Below are 17,769 nucleotides of genomic sequence, written 5' to 3'. Positions count from 1 at the left end.
GGTTTCTGTCAGGATGAATTGGCTGAGCTCGATCCAGGCACTAGTAAGTTTTGAATGTTACCCAATGTTCATTGGTAAGAAAAAGATGTATGCATGCACTTTTAAATGGATAGCCTAAGGTGTCATTGATAAACTTTTTTGACTCTCAGATTTTATTTCACTTTAATTTGTAATTATGAGATGGGCATTTTATTTCTAACTATGCTTTCTTTTTCTTCTAATGTTGTTCAGTGGCCATGATTTATCCTTTTAGTAGAAAGTTGGTTATTAGCCAGACATTTCTATTTAATATCCTCCTATGAAACTAGCAGCAGCAAGAATTGTACTTTCATTTCTGCACACATATACAACTATCTTCTCACAACTACTCTTCAAAAGTTAATTTTGACAGTTTATTTAAAAGTAAGATTATGCCTGGGTAGGAAATTTGCAATTGAGAAATCTTTGTATCACAGTTTAATTTCTATGGCATTTGTGTCCACATTTTTAAGATTAAGATATAAGAATTACTATTTCAAGGTCTAATAAAATAATGCTCTTCAGGATTATGTAGACATTGAGCATATAGATAAATCATTGTTTGAGTTTTCAGTGCTCTTAAAATGGGGCTTGTATCATTCTGGGACATGGATATAATTGTTAGAAATAGGATGTGGGAGTATCTAGTGGTTAACAGATCTTATTTTGCTATAATTCCAAAAGCTCAAATGGTAATTTAGATTAAGACTCTGTGAGATGCTCTAGAATTATTTTTCTAGTTGTAGTACTTTTTAGGGTCATAGGTCTGGCTGTGTGTCACCAACCTGCTGTTAAAGTGATTAAACTCACCTTTTCACCATGTTGGCTAATTTCAGTTCTGAGGGTTGGGACTTTTGAAGAATCCATGTTTCTTCAGCTAACACTATTAATTATGAGAGAAAACAATCCTATGATGCTGACCAAACAACAGGAAACTAGATTTGTCTTTGAATATACTATTTTCTCATTCTCCTTTATAGCCTTTACTTAAGCAGAAGAAAAGATAAATTCAGTTGTTTTCTTAGTCACACTCCTTTCCTAAGAGCATTTTTGAAAACTAGGAAGGACATTGAGATGCTGTGTAACCTTTCAGGCAACTACACATAAAACATGCCAAATAGTGAAAAACTATTTGTGTATTGTTTCTTCTCTAGGCCCAACTCTAGACTCCAGGGATACACAGAAGAGTAACTGTGATTCCTGCTCTCATCTATTAATAGTCTGTTGGAAAGTATTTTAAAAAACATGTTTAAACCTCAGATTTAGCATGTAGTAATTAAGTTTATCTCCTTTTTTTTTGTGCTTAGTAACAATTGAAAATAACTAATGCCTATTTTCTGAGAGAAGGCTGTTGATACTGTGACAAAGATTACTGTTTAAGTGTTCTTTCTGGACCAGGCGTCCTGTCTAGCTGGTCTAACGTTTCCTCATAGACTCCCTGGCTAGAGGTGGTGATTTTCACACCTCTCTATTGCATGAGAATGAACAGATAGTGAAACATACTTTTATATATTAATATAGAATGAGACTCTAATTCTACTTAGTATATGTGGATCATATTCTCAATAATTCCTGTATTACTTTTGTGAAGATTAGTAGTATTTTTATTTTCTCTTTTTGATTATTATAATGATAAATAAGCAAAAGCAAAATCTTATCTGTCTGTACCAGTCTTGGGGTTATGCTCCAGCCCTACCAAGTGATAGGAACTTCAAGATTGAGGTGGAGTGTGTGTTGTGTTAAATTGGTTATGATGATTTTAAAAAGATTTGCCTGAAATGCAGAGAGGTACAGGTGGGTAGGGAGATCTTCTGTTCTGTGGTTCACTCCTCAGATGGGCTGCAACAGCCAGCGCTAGGCCAGGCCAAAGCCAGGATCCAGGAGCTCCATCCTGGTCAACCACGTGTAGGCAAGGGCCTAAGTACTTGGACCATCTTTTGTTGCTTTCCTAGGCACATTAGCAGGGAGCTGAATTGAAAACAGAGAACCTGGGACTTAGATCAGCACTCCTACATAGGACGTTGGCATTGTGAGCTGTGGCTTATCCTGCTGTGCTCAAAACCAGGCCCTGGTTATGATTTTTGGTACTTCGAATTCTTTGGATTCTGACTGAGAAGGAATAACATCTCTTGTTAATACTTCACGACTTTTGCACATTAGATTGAGAATAATAGGATTCTCTCTGTGTCCTGTCTTTGGAGTTTGGAGGCTCCCATGTTTTTCCTCTCCTTTCTCCCATTTCCTGATAGAGAAAGCCTGCTCGTGCTTACTTATTTTGGAACAGGAGATACCTTCATTGTTAATTTCTAGTTGTGCTTGGTGTTGGTTGTAGACAGCAAGTTGGGGAGAACAGAGATGTTAGAACTAGTTGAAGAAAGACTCATTTTGTCCAGTTCCAACTGCCTTTTTTAGAAACCTTTCTGTGATGGAGCAGATGGGTAACCATGCTTAGAATATGGGCAACTGTTCACAGTCCAGCTGCCTTCCTATGATTCTGGGAGTCCAATGTTGTGGTACAGGTTCAGGCTAAGTTCATTTCTACAAGAAGGGTCCCTGTACTATGCCCATTAGCATAAGCTAGGGCCAAGGGCAGTCAAAGGTCAAGAGAGTTCAAAACATCATAACCTTTCTGTGCTTCTCTTTCTAAATAACCCCTGTCTGCCCTGCTCCCCGAATTTTTTCCTCAGCCATCATGTTTACTGTGTAGTTGTAAAATTCAAGAGAACAAGGACTGATTTCATACAAGGGAAGTTTGAGAATAGGAGTCATTGTTGCTTAAAACAGGAGAAATAATTGATTTATGTTTGGGGGCCAATTAGGCTATAAAACAGGAACAGTAAAGGGACCTGTGACTGCAGGACAGCTCCTTGCTCTGATTTCTGTCTCACAGACAAGGGGCTCCCCACTAAAGGCTGTCAACTTTCTAAGCTAAATTATTAATTCTTTTCATGCCTCTCAGGGATTGTAAACAGCACATAATACACAGAAACAATTGGTACTGTTCAGTTATTGGCCAGATACAGGGTCAAAGGGTAAATAGTTGGATTAGTAACAGCTGTTCTTCCTTCCCAGTCAAACTTTGGTCTTTTATTATCTATTTCAGCAAGGCTGTTCCTGAATTTTTGGCCTACAATTTCTCTCGTAATATAATTCTGTGAATAATTACATCAAGATTAAATATTGGACAAAATTGAAGATACCATTTTAATACAGTCTGATAAACTGAAGATAAACATTCTTTGTGATGTATACTGACCATATTGACTGATGTTCAAAGGATAGGATCCCAAGGAAAGTAGCTACTTAAAGTTAAAACAGATTAGTTTTTTTTAACCAGTAGAAGATCTTGGTACAGCTTGATAAAAGGAAAAAATTGCTTTTGTTTAAACTGAGAGTAGAATAATGTGTGCTTATTGCTGAAAACACTGAAAGAAAAATGGGAGTCTCTGTGATCCTACCTCCTAGAAGTAACCATTATTTCTCATTAGCGAATGTCCTTCCAGTTTGTGTCTGATCTTTACCTTTTTTTTTTTTTTGAAGTTAAAGTTACTGAAGAGAAGGACTTTTTGAATTCTCTTTCCCCTTCTATATCTCCTACATCTATTCTTACTTCCTATTTTACAAGAAATTATAGAGTGAATGCATTTTTCTTTTATATGTATTAAACAGACCTGGACAAAAAATATTTATTTGTTTATTTGAAAGGCAGAGTTATGGAGAAATGGGGGGCGGGTGCAGAGAGTGAAAGAAAGAGATCTTCCGTGTGCTGATTTACTCCCCAAGTGGCTGTCATGGCCAAAGCTGAGCCAGGAGCTTCATCCTGGTATCCCATATAAGTGACGGGGGCCCAAGCAGTTGGGCCATCTCCTGATGCTTTTCCTGGGCCATTACCAGGGAGCTGGATTGGAAATGGAGCAGCTAGAACATGAACTGGGATGCCAGCTTAATTTACCAGTGAACATATTTGTTTATAAATCTTTCACCTGCACTTTAAATGAGTAGTTTAGCTTTTTTTTTTTTTTTTTAAGATTTATTTACATCAGAGGCAGAGAGAGAGAGAGAGAGAGAGAGAGAAGTCTTCATATGTTGGTTCACTCCCCAAATGGCTGCAATGGCTGGAGCTGCACCAGGAGCCTGGAGCTTCTTCCAGATCTTCCATGTGGGTGCAGGGGCTCAAGCACTTGGGCCATCTTCCACTGCTTTCCCAGGTCATTAGCTGGAAGCTATATTGGAAGTGGAGCAGCCAGGACTCATACCTGCACACATATGGGATGCCAGCACTGCAAGCGCTGTAATCTTGATTAAGTTATTTTAATCTCTCTGCCTTCGTTTTCTCAAGGGGACAATGCATAAAAATTTATTCCCATTTTATAAGCCTATTGTGAAGTTGTAAGGGTAGGTGTTTGGTGGGGTGGTTGAGTTGCCACTTGTGACACTCACATCCCGTGTTAGAATGCCTGGCTTGTATCCCAGCTGCTCCTTCTGATTCAGCTTTTATCCTGGGAGGTAGTAGATAATAGCTTAAGTACTTGAATCCCTGCCACCCATGTGGGAGGACCTGGATTGAGTTCCAGGTCCCTGGCTTTTGCCTGGTTCAACTCTGGCTGTTGCAGGCATTTGGGGCATGAACCAGCAGATGAAAAATATTTTGTCTTTCTGTGTCTGCCTTTCTAACAAAAATGAAAGATAATTTTTTTTTAATTTTTTTAATTTATTTTTTTTTATTTTTTTTTTGACAGAGTGGACAGTGAGAGAGAGAGACAGAGAGAAAGCTCTTCCTTTGCCGTTGGTTCACCCTCCAATGGCCGCTGCGGCCAGCGCACTGCGCTGATCCGATAGCAGGAGCCAGGTACTTCTCCTGGTCTCCCATGGGGTGCAGGGCCCAAGTACTTGGGCCATCCTCCACTGCACTCCCTGGCCACAGCAGAGAGCTGGCCTGGAAGAGGGGCAACCGGGACAGAATCCGGCGCCCCGACTGGGACTAGAACCCGGTGTGCCGGCGCCGCAAGGCGGAGGATTAGCCTAGTGAGCCGCGGCGCCGACAAAAATGAAAGATAAATAAATTTTTAAAAAATGAAGTAATATGTGAGAAGGAAGCATTTAGAAAAATGCTTGTCAAATATTAAGTGTGTGCTGTTCTAGGCTATGTAGTATAAAGTTGAATTTCTCATCCTGTTTGCACTAATGAGCTGTTGTAGACACATTTCATTCAGTTAAACTAGCCTCTGTTCCTTAATGACAAAGATGAGTCATTCCAGATGTTAATAAGTGTTAAGTTACTTCTTCAAATTAATGTGTGGGATCTTCAGCAAGCTCATGGAAAGTATTATGGAAAAAAGTATGCTTGGATTTAAAAAAATTTGCAAGAAAATAAGTTTATGTTTTAATTCCACCTTCCATGAATTTTTGGAAGTACCTCATGGTTCAGTCACAGGGACATAAGTCATATATGCTTGGCCAAGACTGTTTACCATCTCATTGACTGTTAGAGTGTTTGATCCCCTTCCCGCAAGCAGTGGCAGGTAACCTTCCAAGTGACTATCTGCCAGCCCATTTAACCTGTCAGGAGACTAAAGAAGTCACCTCTGAGCTTATTTAAAACAAATAATACTCAGATTAGATTATGCACTTTATCTTTGATCAGTACCAAGGTGTTATAGAAAGGATGCTGAGGAAAAAAATTTTAATTTAAAATGGTACTACTTTTAAAACACTGTATATTTGAGATTCTTGCTGACTCAGATCTTAAAAAATAAGATATATTCTGATGAAGAACCTAGATAATTGAGTATTTTAATTTTTATTAACTTTATTTGAGAGACAAAGGAATAACTCCCATCTGCCATGGGTTCTCTCCCCAAATGCCTGTAATGGCCGGCTAGGGGTGATCAAAGCTGGGAGCTGGAAACTCGGTCCAGATCTCTCATGTGGGTGGCAGGAATCCAATCACTTGCTGCTTACCAGGGCTGCATTAGCAGGAAGCTGGAGTCAAGAGCTGAGCATTGAACCAAGGCAGTTTGATATGGGAGACAGGGTCTTAACCTCTAAGCCCCATGCCTGCCACAAATGAAATTTTAAGAGACTTGAGGGGTGAGTGAATGGTGCCTGGGTTCATGTTCCAGCTCTGCTTCCAAAACTAACTTTCTGGTAATGCATACCCGGGAGGCAACAGTGGCAGCTTAAATAGTTGGGTCCCTGCCACCCATGTGGGAGACCTAGATTGAGTTGCTAGTTCCCAGCCCTGGCATGGCTCTACCCTGGCAGTTGTGGGTATTTGGAGAGTGAACCAGCAGATGGGAGATATCTCTCTCTCTGCCTTAGAGATAAACTAATTTGTATTAAGAAAGAGAGACTAGGCTGGTGCCGCGGCTCACTAAGCTAATCCTCTGCCTGCGGTGCTGGCACACCAGGTTCTAGTCCCAGTTGGGGCACCAGATTCTGTCCCGGTTGCTCCTCTTCCAGTCCAGCTCTTTGCTGTGGCCCAGGAAGGCAGTGGAGGATGACCCAAGTGCTTGGGCCCTGCACCCGCATGGGAGACCAGGAGGAAGCACCTGGCTCCTGGCTTCGGATCAGCGCAGCGCACTGGCCACAACGCGCCGGCTGTAGCGGCCACTTAGAGGGGTAAACCAACGGAAAAAGGAAGACCTTTCTCTCTCTCTCTCTCACTGTCTAACTGCCTGTCCGAAAAAAAAAGGGGGACTTGAGTGTTAAATTAGTCTTTGGCCTCTCTTGCCATACTGGTAGATACATACCTACCAAACAGGCATCCCTGAATGGTGGTGGGATGAACAGACCAGATAAAAGATAGCTTCAGATTAAGACAGCCTGTTACCATGCACTTGGTCTGCCTTTCAATTCAGTTGTATCTTGGCATCCCAAGGAGACTTTTTGTGGAATCTTTGCATTTCAGAGTTCTCAGAAGATTCTATCCAAAAATGCCAGTATTCTGTCTCATGTCCAAATGGATACACTCCAAGTTGTCAAACTACATGTCAACATTCTTGGTCTTAGAAAGTAGTCTATAAGCTCAAGTGTTATCTGCAGAAAGTGAATTTAAGGCTGAATGTTAGCTATCAGGAAAAGGAATTACAATTTATGAGGCATTTGTTATTTTCTACATACTGTACCTATTCAGGAGGTGTGAGAGGGTTACATCATCTACAGTTGTCCAGTTTCAAGTTTAACTTGTAATACCTAGTCCATTTAACACAGTATTTGTCCCTTTCTTCTTCTCTACTCACTGTGTGCTGAACTGAAATACACAGAGACTGCCCTCAAGGAATTCTGGTTCAATCAGAAAGGTAGACTGTAAACTTGATGTGGCTGTTATCACATAATAGTTAATACTTATTAAACACAAAGTACATTTTTCATTAAACACCCACCATAAGGTTATTTTTAAAAGATACTATCTTTACAGATGAGTTTTCTTTTAAAAAAAAAAAGATTTTATTTATTTGACAGGCAGAGTTACAAAGAGAGGGAGGGGGAGAGAGGGAGAGGGAGACATAGAGAGATCTTCCATCTGTTGGTTCACTTCCCAAATGGTCAGGCCAAAACCAGGAGCCAGGAGCTTCATCCAGATTCTCTCACATGGGAACAGGGGCCCAAGCACTTGGGCTATCCACTGCTTGAGCCAGGAGCCTGGAGCTTCATCTGGGTTTCCCATGTGAATACAGGAGCCCAGGCACGTGGACCATCATGTGCTGCTTTCCCACGTGCATTAGCAGAGAGCTGGATCGGAAGTGGGTCCAGCATTGGAGGTGGCGGCTTAACCTGCTATGGCACAACACTGGCCCTACAGATGAGTTCTATGAGGGTTAACCTGAAGAGGTTAAATGACACACCCCAATGTATATAGTGAAGTATCTGAGACTTCAGAGTCTTTTACAACTAATCTATTTTCTCTCTAGCTGTCTTGATTGTGACCACTCTCAAATGCAAATAGTTTAAGGTGGTATAATGTTTTCTGACATTTATAATGGAGCTTTTTTTGTATGCGAAAGAATAAAGGCCATGTTGAAAGTGTTTTGGGCCTCTTTTATATATACTAGATGATTTTGGGCACAAAATAAACAATTCCTTTTGAATGGGTTCTCAAAGAGTTTTTTTATGGCCCAGCTTTAGGATTATTCCACTGTTTATCAGACAGATTCTTCCTGAAGCAAATTACTATAAATTCACAAATCTCCCTTACTCTACAACATCCGTTAATAATTTAGCTATTTTGTATTCATATTTTTTTTTTAGATTTATTTTATTTATTTGAAAAACAGAGTTACAGAGAGAGGTAGAGACAGAGAGAGAGGTCTTCCATTTGCTGGTTCACTCCCCAGATGGCCGCAATGGCTGGAGCTGCGCCGATCTGAAGTCAGGAGCCAGGAGCTTCTTCTGGGTCTCCCATGTGGGTGCAGGGGCCCAAGGACTTGGGCCGTCTTCTGCTGCTATCCCAGGCCACAGCAGAGAGCTGGATTGGAAGAGGAGCAGCCGAGACTGGAACTGGCACCCATATGGGATGCTGGTGCTTCAGGCCAGGGCTTTAACCTGCTGTGCCACAGTGCCGGCCCCTCATAAAATTTTTTAAGAAGATTTATTTGAAGGGTGGAGGCAGAGTCAGAGGCAGAGAAGTCTTTCATTCTCTGGTTCCTTTCTCTGATGGCTGCAGTAGTCAGGGCTAAGCCAGACAGAAGCAAGGAGCTTCATCCATGTCTCTCATGTAGGTGCAGGGGCCCAAGGACTCGGGCCATCCTCTGCTGCTTCCTCAGGCACATTAGCAGGGAGCTGAATTGGAAGTGGAGCAGCTGGGTCTTGAACCAGCGCGCATTCAAATGCTGGTACTGCAAACGGCAGCTTAACTCTCTGTTGCCACAGTACCAGGTCCCTGTAAAATTTTTAAGAATACTTCCAAAGCTTTGGCTGCATCTGCTACATCACTGCTAGATCAGGGCTCCTGAATGTGGCCTTTTGCTGGGGAGTTCCCTTCTGATAAGGATTCTTTTGAACAGGGTTGGGGTGGTATGAGCTCCAGAGCTTAGGCTGAACCCTCATCTCCTTGACCTCTGCCCCTGTTTCAGAGTTTATACTGACTTGGTGGGGACTCCTTTGGAGCCAAGAGTTTAGCACTTGTTTACAGTTGATGAGAAGATAGTTGCATTCAAAGGCGGGAGTTGGGTCCTTGGATAGTCATGGTTGCCTTCTGTCCTTATCTCTGGTGGGTGCAGGGAATGCTTGCACATCCAAGTCTAGAGATTTATAATGGATGACCAAGAAAGAATGAGAAGAAACTGGGAGGCTAGGTAGGTTATTGCAGTTGTGCTTCTATAGCTGCAGTGTATAACATTTTGAGATCAGAGAAAAATTTGTATGAACCCTGCTTTTATTTGATTAAAAAAAAGCTAAAAGTAATTGCTTAATTCAATATATGATGTAATGGGAGTCTGTGAGAATTTGTCTTTGTCTTTTGATGTTTCACCAAAGAGAAAATCTGTGTTGGGCAAACATACCAATAGTAGAGGGACACCCTAGATCAAAACCTCCCTCTTCGAAGTAATATGTAGTTTTACAAGTCATCATTTTCTGTAAAAGTTAACTTGGGGTACTTAAGAGTACAGCAGCTTAGCCCCAAATGAGTCCTCATATCCCTTTTTGGTTTTACACTTTGGTCAAGTAAGACCATTCTTTAGCCAGTCTACCTAAGTTTTTGTTTGTTTTGTTTTTTGATCCAGTATTTGTTGTAGATATGAATCTGAAAGAGAAGGTGTTTCTCTCTTTGAAGGAAGCTGACAGTCACTTGAACCAGAACTGAATACAGGAAATAGACATAGGAAAAAGAGAAACTGCAGAATAATAAGATTCAAATGTTATGTGTTTTTCATCTGTTAGCACAAGACTTCATGTGCTAAGCATGGTCTGGCCTATAGGTATATTTTGTTTGACTTGCAGGATGTTTAAATAAGAGCATCTTTGTTGTCAGCATTTAAAATCTGCAAGAATTTCATGAAATCTGGATTTTTGATTTTCCTGTGAACAGTGAGCCTGTATTTGCATGTGGCATCTGTTGGCTGAATCAGCGCAATGACTCTCTTTTAAGTTTGTTGCAGAGCCATGTGTGATCTCTTTTACCCAGTCTTCTGTAGACCTCTTGAGTTTGCAACTCCTACAAATAAGACATAATTTTCAGTGCTGATGAGGTTATGGGACACTCTTAAGTGTAATCTGGTAAGGTCTGGCAAAACTCATGATATGCACAACTATGATTTAACAGTTTAAAATTTAGAAATAAAATTTAAAATTACCGATTTAGCAGCCCACCTAGAGATTTATTCTTAAGAAATGACAGTTATGCAATATATACATTCACAGATACTTCTTTCAGCATTTATAGTAGTAAAAGAATTGGAAACACCTAAAAAGTTTAATGGGACAGTTAAATGGATTGTGTTTACCCATGCAGTGGAATAACAGATTAAGAAGGTGGTCAGAATCAGCCCTGAAGGCATTTGGATCTGGCTAAAAAGCCCATGAGAGCATTTCAGGCATGGAAAGCCAAGACACTGTGGCAAAAAATGGCCTACATGAAAGATCTCTGTGAGTGAGATTGCAGTAGAAAGAAGGGACCATCAAAGAAGGAGGTACCTTTCTCCGAAGGGAGGACAGAACTTCCACTTTGATTATGGCCCTGTCTAAATACTGACAAAGTTTGTGGACTCAAGAGGCTTCCATAGCCTTGGCAGCTCATGACAAGAGCCTCGGGTGATCACTGACATCATAAATAAGAGTGTCAATTGTTAAATCAACAACAGGAGTCACTGTGCACTTACTCCCCACTCCCCATGTAGGACCTCTGTCCTTAATGAGTTGTACTATGAGAATAAATGGTAAAACCTGTCTTCAAACTGTACTTTATACTTTGTGTGTGGGTGCAAACTGTTGAAATCTTTACTTAATATAGAGTTGATCTTCTGTATATAAAGATAATTAAAAATGAATCTTAATGAAGAATGGGATTGGAGTGGGAGTAGAAGGTGGGATGGGAGTGGAGGTGGGAGGATGGGTATGGTGAGAAGAACTGCTACATTTCTAAACCTGTACCTATGACATTTATATTTATTAAATACAAGCTTTCTAAAAAAAAAAGTGGAATTTTTTTTATTTTTGACAGGCAGAGTGGACAGTGAGAGAGAGAGAGAGAGAGAAAGGTCTTCCTTTTGCCGTTGGTTTACCCTCCAATGGCCACCGCGGCCGGCGCGCTGCAGCCGGCGCACCACGCTGATCCGAAGGCAGGAGCCAGGTACTTCTCCTGGTCTCCCATGGGGTGCAGGGCCCAAGTACTTGGGCCATCCTCCACTGCACTCCCTGGCCACAGCAGAGAGCTGGCCTGGAAGAGGGGCAACCGGGACAGAATCCGGCGCCCCGACTGGGATTAGAACCCCATGTGCCAGCGCCACAAGGTGGAGGATTAGCCTATTGAGCTACGGCGCCAGCCAAAAAGTGGAATTTTAGTCCAATAGAAGATATACTGAACTGTTAAACTTATTGTTCCACTATTTTGCATATGACATCTATAAAGACTTAAATTGGTCAATAAATGTATGATGTCACTAAAAACTTGGGACTTAATGAGTTAATAGTGGTATTTTTTAGGAAAATGAAATTACAAAGAAACTCATTATCTATGCATTTTAACTTTCTTATAAGGATCTTGTATTAACAGAAAGGATTTGTATTTTTTGAAAGGATTTATTTATGTGAAAGGCAGAGTGATGGGAGAGTGATGGGGTAAAGGGGTGGGAGGTGGGAGGTGGGGGGAGAGGGAGAGAGAGAGGGAAAGAAGATTGGAGGGAGGGAGGGAGAAGTATCTTCCATTCTCTGGTTGTTTCCCCAAATGATGCAATGGCTTGGGTAGAAGCCAGGAGCCCAGAGCTCCATCTGGGTCCCCAACATGGGTGGCAGGGGCCCAAGCACTGGGACTATCCTCCTCTGCTTTCCCAAGCACATTAGCAGGGAGCTGGATCAGAAGCAGAGCAGCTGGGACTCAACCAGCACTCTGATATGGGATGCCAGTGTCACAGGCAGTAAGTAACTTAACCCTCTGTGCTGCAGCTTTGGCCCCAGAGCACAGATTTTATTTTCAGAATTCTCTTACCTTGAAATTGTTATAAGGAAGGGGAATCAGAGTCTTCCAGTAGTAGCAATGATTTTGAAGCCCAAGAAGATAGTAAAAGCCTAGAGTAGCAGTTTAGTTCTCTATTTGGCAATGTTACTTCCATTCACACATCCAGCCATTGGTCTCCTTTTTAGTGCTGGGAGGCTTGAGTTAGTACTGCTGAGAATGAAGGGAGATGTTAGTAGTTTCTTACATGAATTGTCTGCCCTAGCAGTTGCAGGGTTAATTACTGAAGGTGACCTTGGCAGAATGCTTGGTGAATGGTGTAGTGGGAAAAAAAAACAAAGAAAATTTTTACCCTGGCTTTGCCACTTCTTTCATTAATGGTCATAAGAAATCTATGAAACTAAATTTCTTTATCCATAAAACAGTACTAATTACTGTTAGGTATTATTTTAAAAAAATGAGATAATAAATGTGGATCACCCAGCATTTGGTTGCTGTTGTCATTCCTGTATGTTTCTCTTTGTTGAAATATTGGACAGAGGACTTCCAGCTTCTTTTTGTTGATACTTAATAAACATTTACTCTGTGCTAATGACTGGAAAACATTGTCTCAATTACTCTTCCCAGCAGCTCTAGGAGATTGACAGTTACATTTAGCCAAGGTCACACAGCTGCCAAGTGGCAGAGCTGAAATCTCTATGATCCCAAAGCCCATGTCTTTTTTCTTTTAAAATATGAGGTATGATTTACATGTAATGAAATATACAAATCTGAGGAACAAGCAGTTTTCCTGAATGCTTGCACCCTTATAATTCATATTCCATCAAGATATAGACGATTTCTATCCCTTTAGAAAATTTCCTCCTGCTTTTTCCTAGTTGATCCCCACTAATGTACCCCAAGAAGCTGTCATGGTAGATTTTTGCCTGTTTAAATTATCATATGCATAGAATTATACAATATATGATTTAGTGTTTTTTTTTCAATATATTTGAAACTTATCCATGTTTTTGCAGTTGCTGATAGTTCATTTCTTTTTTTTTTAAGATTTAAAAAAAATTTATTTGAAAGGCAGAGTTAGAGAGGGAAAGAGAGAGGGTAGGGGGGGCAGAGAAAGAGAGATAGAGATATCTTCCATCTGCTGGTTTACTCCCCAAATTGCCATAACAGCAAGGGGCTTGTCCAGACTAAAGCCAGAAGTCAGGAGCTTCTTCCAGATCTCCAAAGTGGGTGCAGGGGCCCACACATTTGGGTCATCCTCTGCTGCTTTCCCATGTGCATTAGCAGGGAGCTGGATCGGAAGTGGATCAGCTGGGTCTCTAACCAGTGCCTGTATGGAATGCTGGCATTGCAGATGGGGGCTTTACCCACTATGCCGGCCCCAGTTCATTTCTTTTTGTTGCTGCCTAGTACTCTATTGACTAATTTACAATGTGATTGTACTTATGTGATTTTAATTTTTATTTTCCTGATGACTAATTATGGTGGTCACTTTTTCAGGTATCTATTGGCCATTCATATATCTTTATTTTTTTAAACTTTTATTTAATAAATATAAATTTCAAAAGTACAACTTTTGGATTATAGCGCCCCCCCCCCCCCCATAACCTCCCTCCCACCTGCAACCATCCCATCTCCCACTCTCTTTCCCATCCTTCATCAACATTCATTTTCAATTATCTTTATATACAGAAGATCAATTTAGTATATACTAAGTAAAGATTTCAACAGTTTGCACCCACACAGACACACCAAGTATAAAGTACTGTTTGAATACTAGCTATACCATTAATTCGCATAGTACAACACATTAAGGACAGAGATCCTACATGGGGAGTGGGGAGTAAGTGCACAGTGACTCCTGTTGTTGATTTAACAATTGATACTCTTATTTATGATGTCAGTAATCACCCAAGGCTCTTGTCATGAGCTGCCAAAGCTATAGAAGCCTCTTGAGTTCACCAACTCCGACCTTATTTAGACAAGGCCATAGTCAAAGTGGAAGTTCTGTCCTCCCTTCAGAGGAAGGTACCTCCTTCTTTGATGGTTCCTTCTTTCCACTGTGAGTGATCTCACTCACAGAGATCTTTCATTTAGGTCATTATTATTATTATTTTTTTTTTGCCACAGTGTCTTGGCTTTCCATGCCTGAGAAACTCTCATGGGCTTTTTAGCTGGATCCAAATGCCTGAATGCCTGAATGGCTGATTCTTAGGCCCGAGTGCTGTTTTACATTCATATATCTTTAAAAATGTGTGTTTAAATCTATAAAAAAAATACTATTAAAAAAATGTGTGCTTAAATCTTTTGACCATTAAAAATAAATCATGTTTTTTGTCCAGTTATTGATTTGTAGGTGTTTTTTCTATTTTGATACAGTTCATCAGGTATATATGTTGTGAATATTTTCTGGTCTGTGGCTTTCTTTTTTAGTTTTTAATATGTTTTGAAATGAGCAGAATTTTAAATTTTTGTGAAATTCAATCTATTCACTTTTTATTTGTGATTAATGTTTTCTATGTCCTCCCTAAGAAGTCATAACCTGAGCTGAGGTTGCAAAGTTTTATGTTTTTTCCTAGAAATTTTATGATACTGGCTTTTACATTTATGTCTAATTTATCTAAGTTAATTTTTTAGTGTGTTAGGTAGGAATCAGTCTTTTTAAAATATGAATATTCATTTGTTCCAGCACCATTTGTTGACAAAGCTTTCCACACTGAATATTTTGATTCTCTCGCTGAAAAATAATTTGTGTGAATTTATGGACTCAATGTTCTCTTTTATTTTATTTTTTTAAATTTTTTGACAGGCAGAGTGGACAGTGAGAGAGAGAGACAGAGAGAAAGGTCTTCCTTTTGCTGTTGGTTCACCCTCCAATGGCCACCGTGGCAGGCGCGCTGCGGCCGGCGCACGGTGCTGATCCCAAGGCAGGAGCCAGGTACTTCTCCTGGTCTCCCATGGGGTGCAGGGCCCAAGTACTTGGGCCATCCTCCACTGCACTCCCTGGCCACAGCAGAGAGCTGGCCTGGAAGAGGGGCAACCAGGACAGAATCCGGCGCCCTGACTGGGATTAGAACCCGGTGTGCTGGCGCCGCAAGACGGAGGATTAGCCTAGTGAGCCGCGGCGCCGGCCTCAGTGTTCTCTTCATTAATCTTTTTACAAATAACATTATGTCTTGCTTATTGTAGCTTTATGATGAATTTTGAAGTTAGATGTGTTAGTTCTTCATATTCTGTCTTCCTTTTCAAAGTTGTTTCGGGGGCTAGTGTTTGACCTAATGGTTAAGATGCCTGTTAGGTTGGAGTGCCTGAGTTTAATACTCAGCTCTGGCTCTTGATTCCAGCTTCCTGCTAATGTGGATCCTGGGAGGGAGTGGTGATGCTTCTTGCTGTCTTGCTACCCATGTGGGAACTGGCTCCCCTGCCTTGGCCTCCCAGCCATTATGAGTGTTTCCCCAGCAGCAGAAGGGATCTCTCTCTCTCTTCCTTCCCTCCCTCCCTCCCTCCCTCCGTTTCAAAGAAGAAAAGAATTCAAAATTGTTTTGACTATTTTGGCTTTTTCTGTTTTTGTTTTCATTTCCATATAAATTTTAAAATTGGCTTGAATATCAACTTTTCTTTTCTTACAAGAAATCCTGCTGAAATCTTGATTGAGTTGCATTGATCCTATCAATTTGTGAAGAATTGAAATCTTTTAATCCATGAATTCAGTTTATCTCTCCACTAATTTAGGTCATTTTAATTTTTTCCTGTTAATGTTTTAAAAAATTTTGAGATCTTATATATTTTTGTTTAAACTCATTCATAAGTATTTTTTTAACGCTAAATGGTATTGTTTTAAGTGTTTATTTCCCAATTGTTTATTTCCACTATATGGAAATACAATTGATTTTTGTATATTGAGTTTGTGTTTTGTTTTACTGTTAAATTTGTTTACTAGTTCTAGTAACTTTAAAATATAAATTCCCTGAGACTTTGTATATATCTGTGAATAAAGGCAGTTTTATTTCTTTTTTGATGCTTATGACTTTTGTTATTTTTCTTATTGCACTGGCTAAGATTACTAGTACAGTGGAAGGCTTGCTAAGAGTAAAATTCTTGGATTGTTCTTGATCTTAGGGGAAAAGTGTTCAATTTCACTGTCAAATATGATATTAGCTGTATAGTTACGATTTTCTTTTCCCCTTTTGCTTTTTTTAAATTTGGTAAAATGAACTTGCTATTGTCTTAACCATTTTTGAGAGTCAGTGGGATTAAGTACACTCACATTATTATACAATTGTTTCCAGTATCCATCCACAGAACTCTTCTTGTATTGCAAAACTGAAATTCTGTACTCATTAACAATGCCTACCTATTCTCAGTCCCTGGTGACCACCATTCTACTTTTTATCTCTATGAATTTGACTATTCTACGTAGCTCATTTAAGTGGAATTGTGTAGTATTTGTCATTTTCTGATTGGTTTATTTCATTTAGCCTAAGTTTAACAGTTATCCATGTTGTATCATGTATTATAATTTCCTTTTAGGGTTGAATAATATTCCATTGTATGTATTATATGTTTTGTTTATTCATTCACTGATGGACACTTAGTTTGCAGCTGTGTTTGCTGCTGCTATGAATGTGAGTATACATTAGTATATCTCCTTTTCAAAAAATTTGTTGAATTGATTTGAAAGAGAAAGCGACATTTTCTATCTGCTTGTTTGTTTTTTTTTTTCCTCAAATACTTGAAAAGTTGGGACTGGACCAGGCTTGGAAGTTGGGAGCTGGGAACCCAGTCCCATGTGGGTGGCAGGGACCCAGTTATTTAAGCCATCATCTATTGCCTCCTAGGTTGCACTTTAGCAAGAACCTGTTATCGGGAGCAGAGCTAGAATTTGACCCCAGGCAGTGCGATATGGAACTGTGGTGTCCCAGGCAGTGTCTCAACCACAATGCCAAGTGCTCACCCCCATTGTATCTCCGAGTCCCCACTTGGAATTATGTTGGATAATTGCTGGACCTGGACCGTGTAATTCTGTTTTTAGTTTCTGAGGAACTGCCAAACTGTTTTCCGTAGTGGCTTCACTATATTCCCACCAGTACTGCACGTGAATTCAGCTTTCCTCTTCCTCACTAACCCTTGTTTTCTGTTTTTGATAGTAGCCATCCTAACAGCTGTGACACAGTATCTCATTGTGCTTTGTGCTTTTGATTTGTGCTTCCCCAATGATTAGTAATGTTGAACTTCTTTTTATGTGCTTATTGGCCATTTGTATATTTTCTTGGTGGAAATACCCACTTTTTGCCTATTTTTAAATTGGATTTTTTTGTGGGATATTGTCTGTTTTATTTGTAGGAGTTCTGTATTCTGGATATTAATCCCTTATTGAATACATGATGTGCAAATATTTCTCCCATTCCACAGGTTGACTTTTTATTCTGTTGATTGTGGCCTTTGATGAATAAAGTTTATAATTTTGATATTGTTCAGTTTGCTTATTGTTTTTATTTTTGGTTACCTGTAGTTTTGGTATCATATACCAAAAAGCCAGTGTAATGAGAAACTTCTCCTATATTTTCTCGTAAAAGTTTTTAGTTTTAATACGTTTTGATCCATTTTGATTTAATTTTATCTTTACTTTTTTAAAAGAT

General features: G+C 39.9%; 1 protein-coding gene across 4 annotated transcripts in view; it reads left to right on the top strand.

Annotated features, from left to right (window-relative positions):
- The window catches only part of NR6A1 (nuclear receptor subfamily 6 group A member 1), a 259,827-nt gene that overhangs the window by 33,650 nt on the left and 208,408 nt on the right, over positions 1-17,769 (top strand). For all 4 annotated transcript variants that reach the window (XM_002720460.5, XM_008273332.4, XM_008273331.4 and 1 more), the window contains exon 2: positions 2-43. In XM_002720460.5, the coding sequence (XP_002720506.3) occupies positions 2-43 (42 nt within the window). The remainder of the gene's footprint in view (position 1; positions 44-17,769) is intronic.

Source organism: Oryctolagus cuniculus, chromosome 1 (assembly GCF_964237555.1).
Source record: "Oryctolagus cuniculus chromosome 1, mOryCun1.1, whole genome shotgun sequence".
Taxonomy (NCBI): Eukaryota; Metazoa; Chordata; class Mammalia; order Lagomorpha; family Leporidae; genus Oryctolagus; species Oryctolagus cuniculus.
This window is presented reverse-complemented; position numbering and strand designations above follow the sequence as displayed.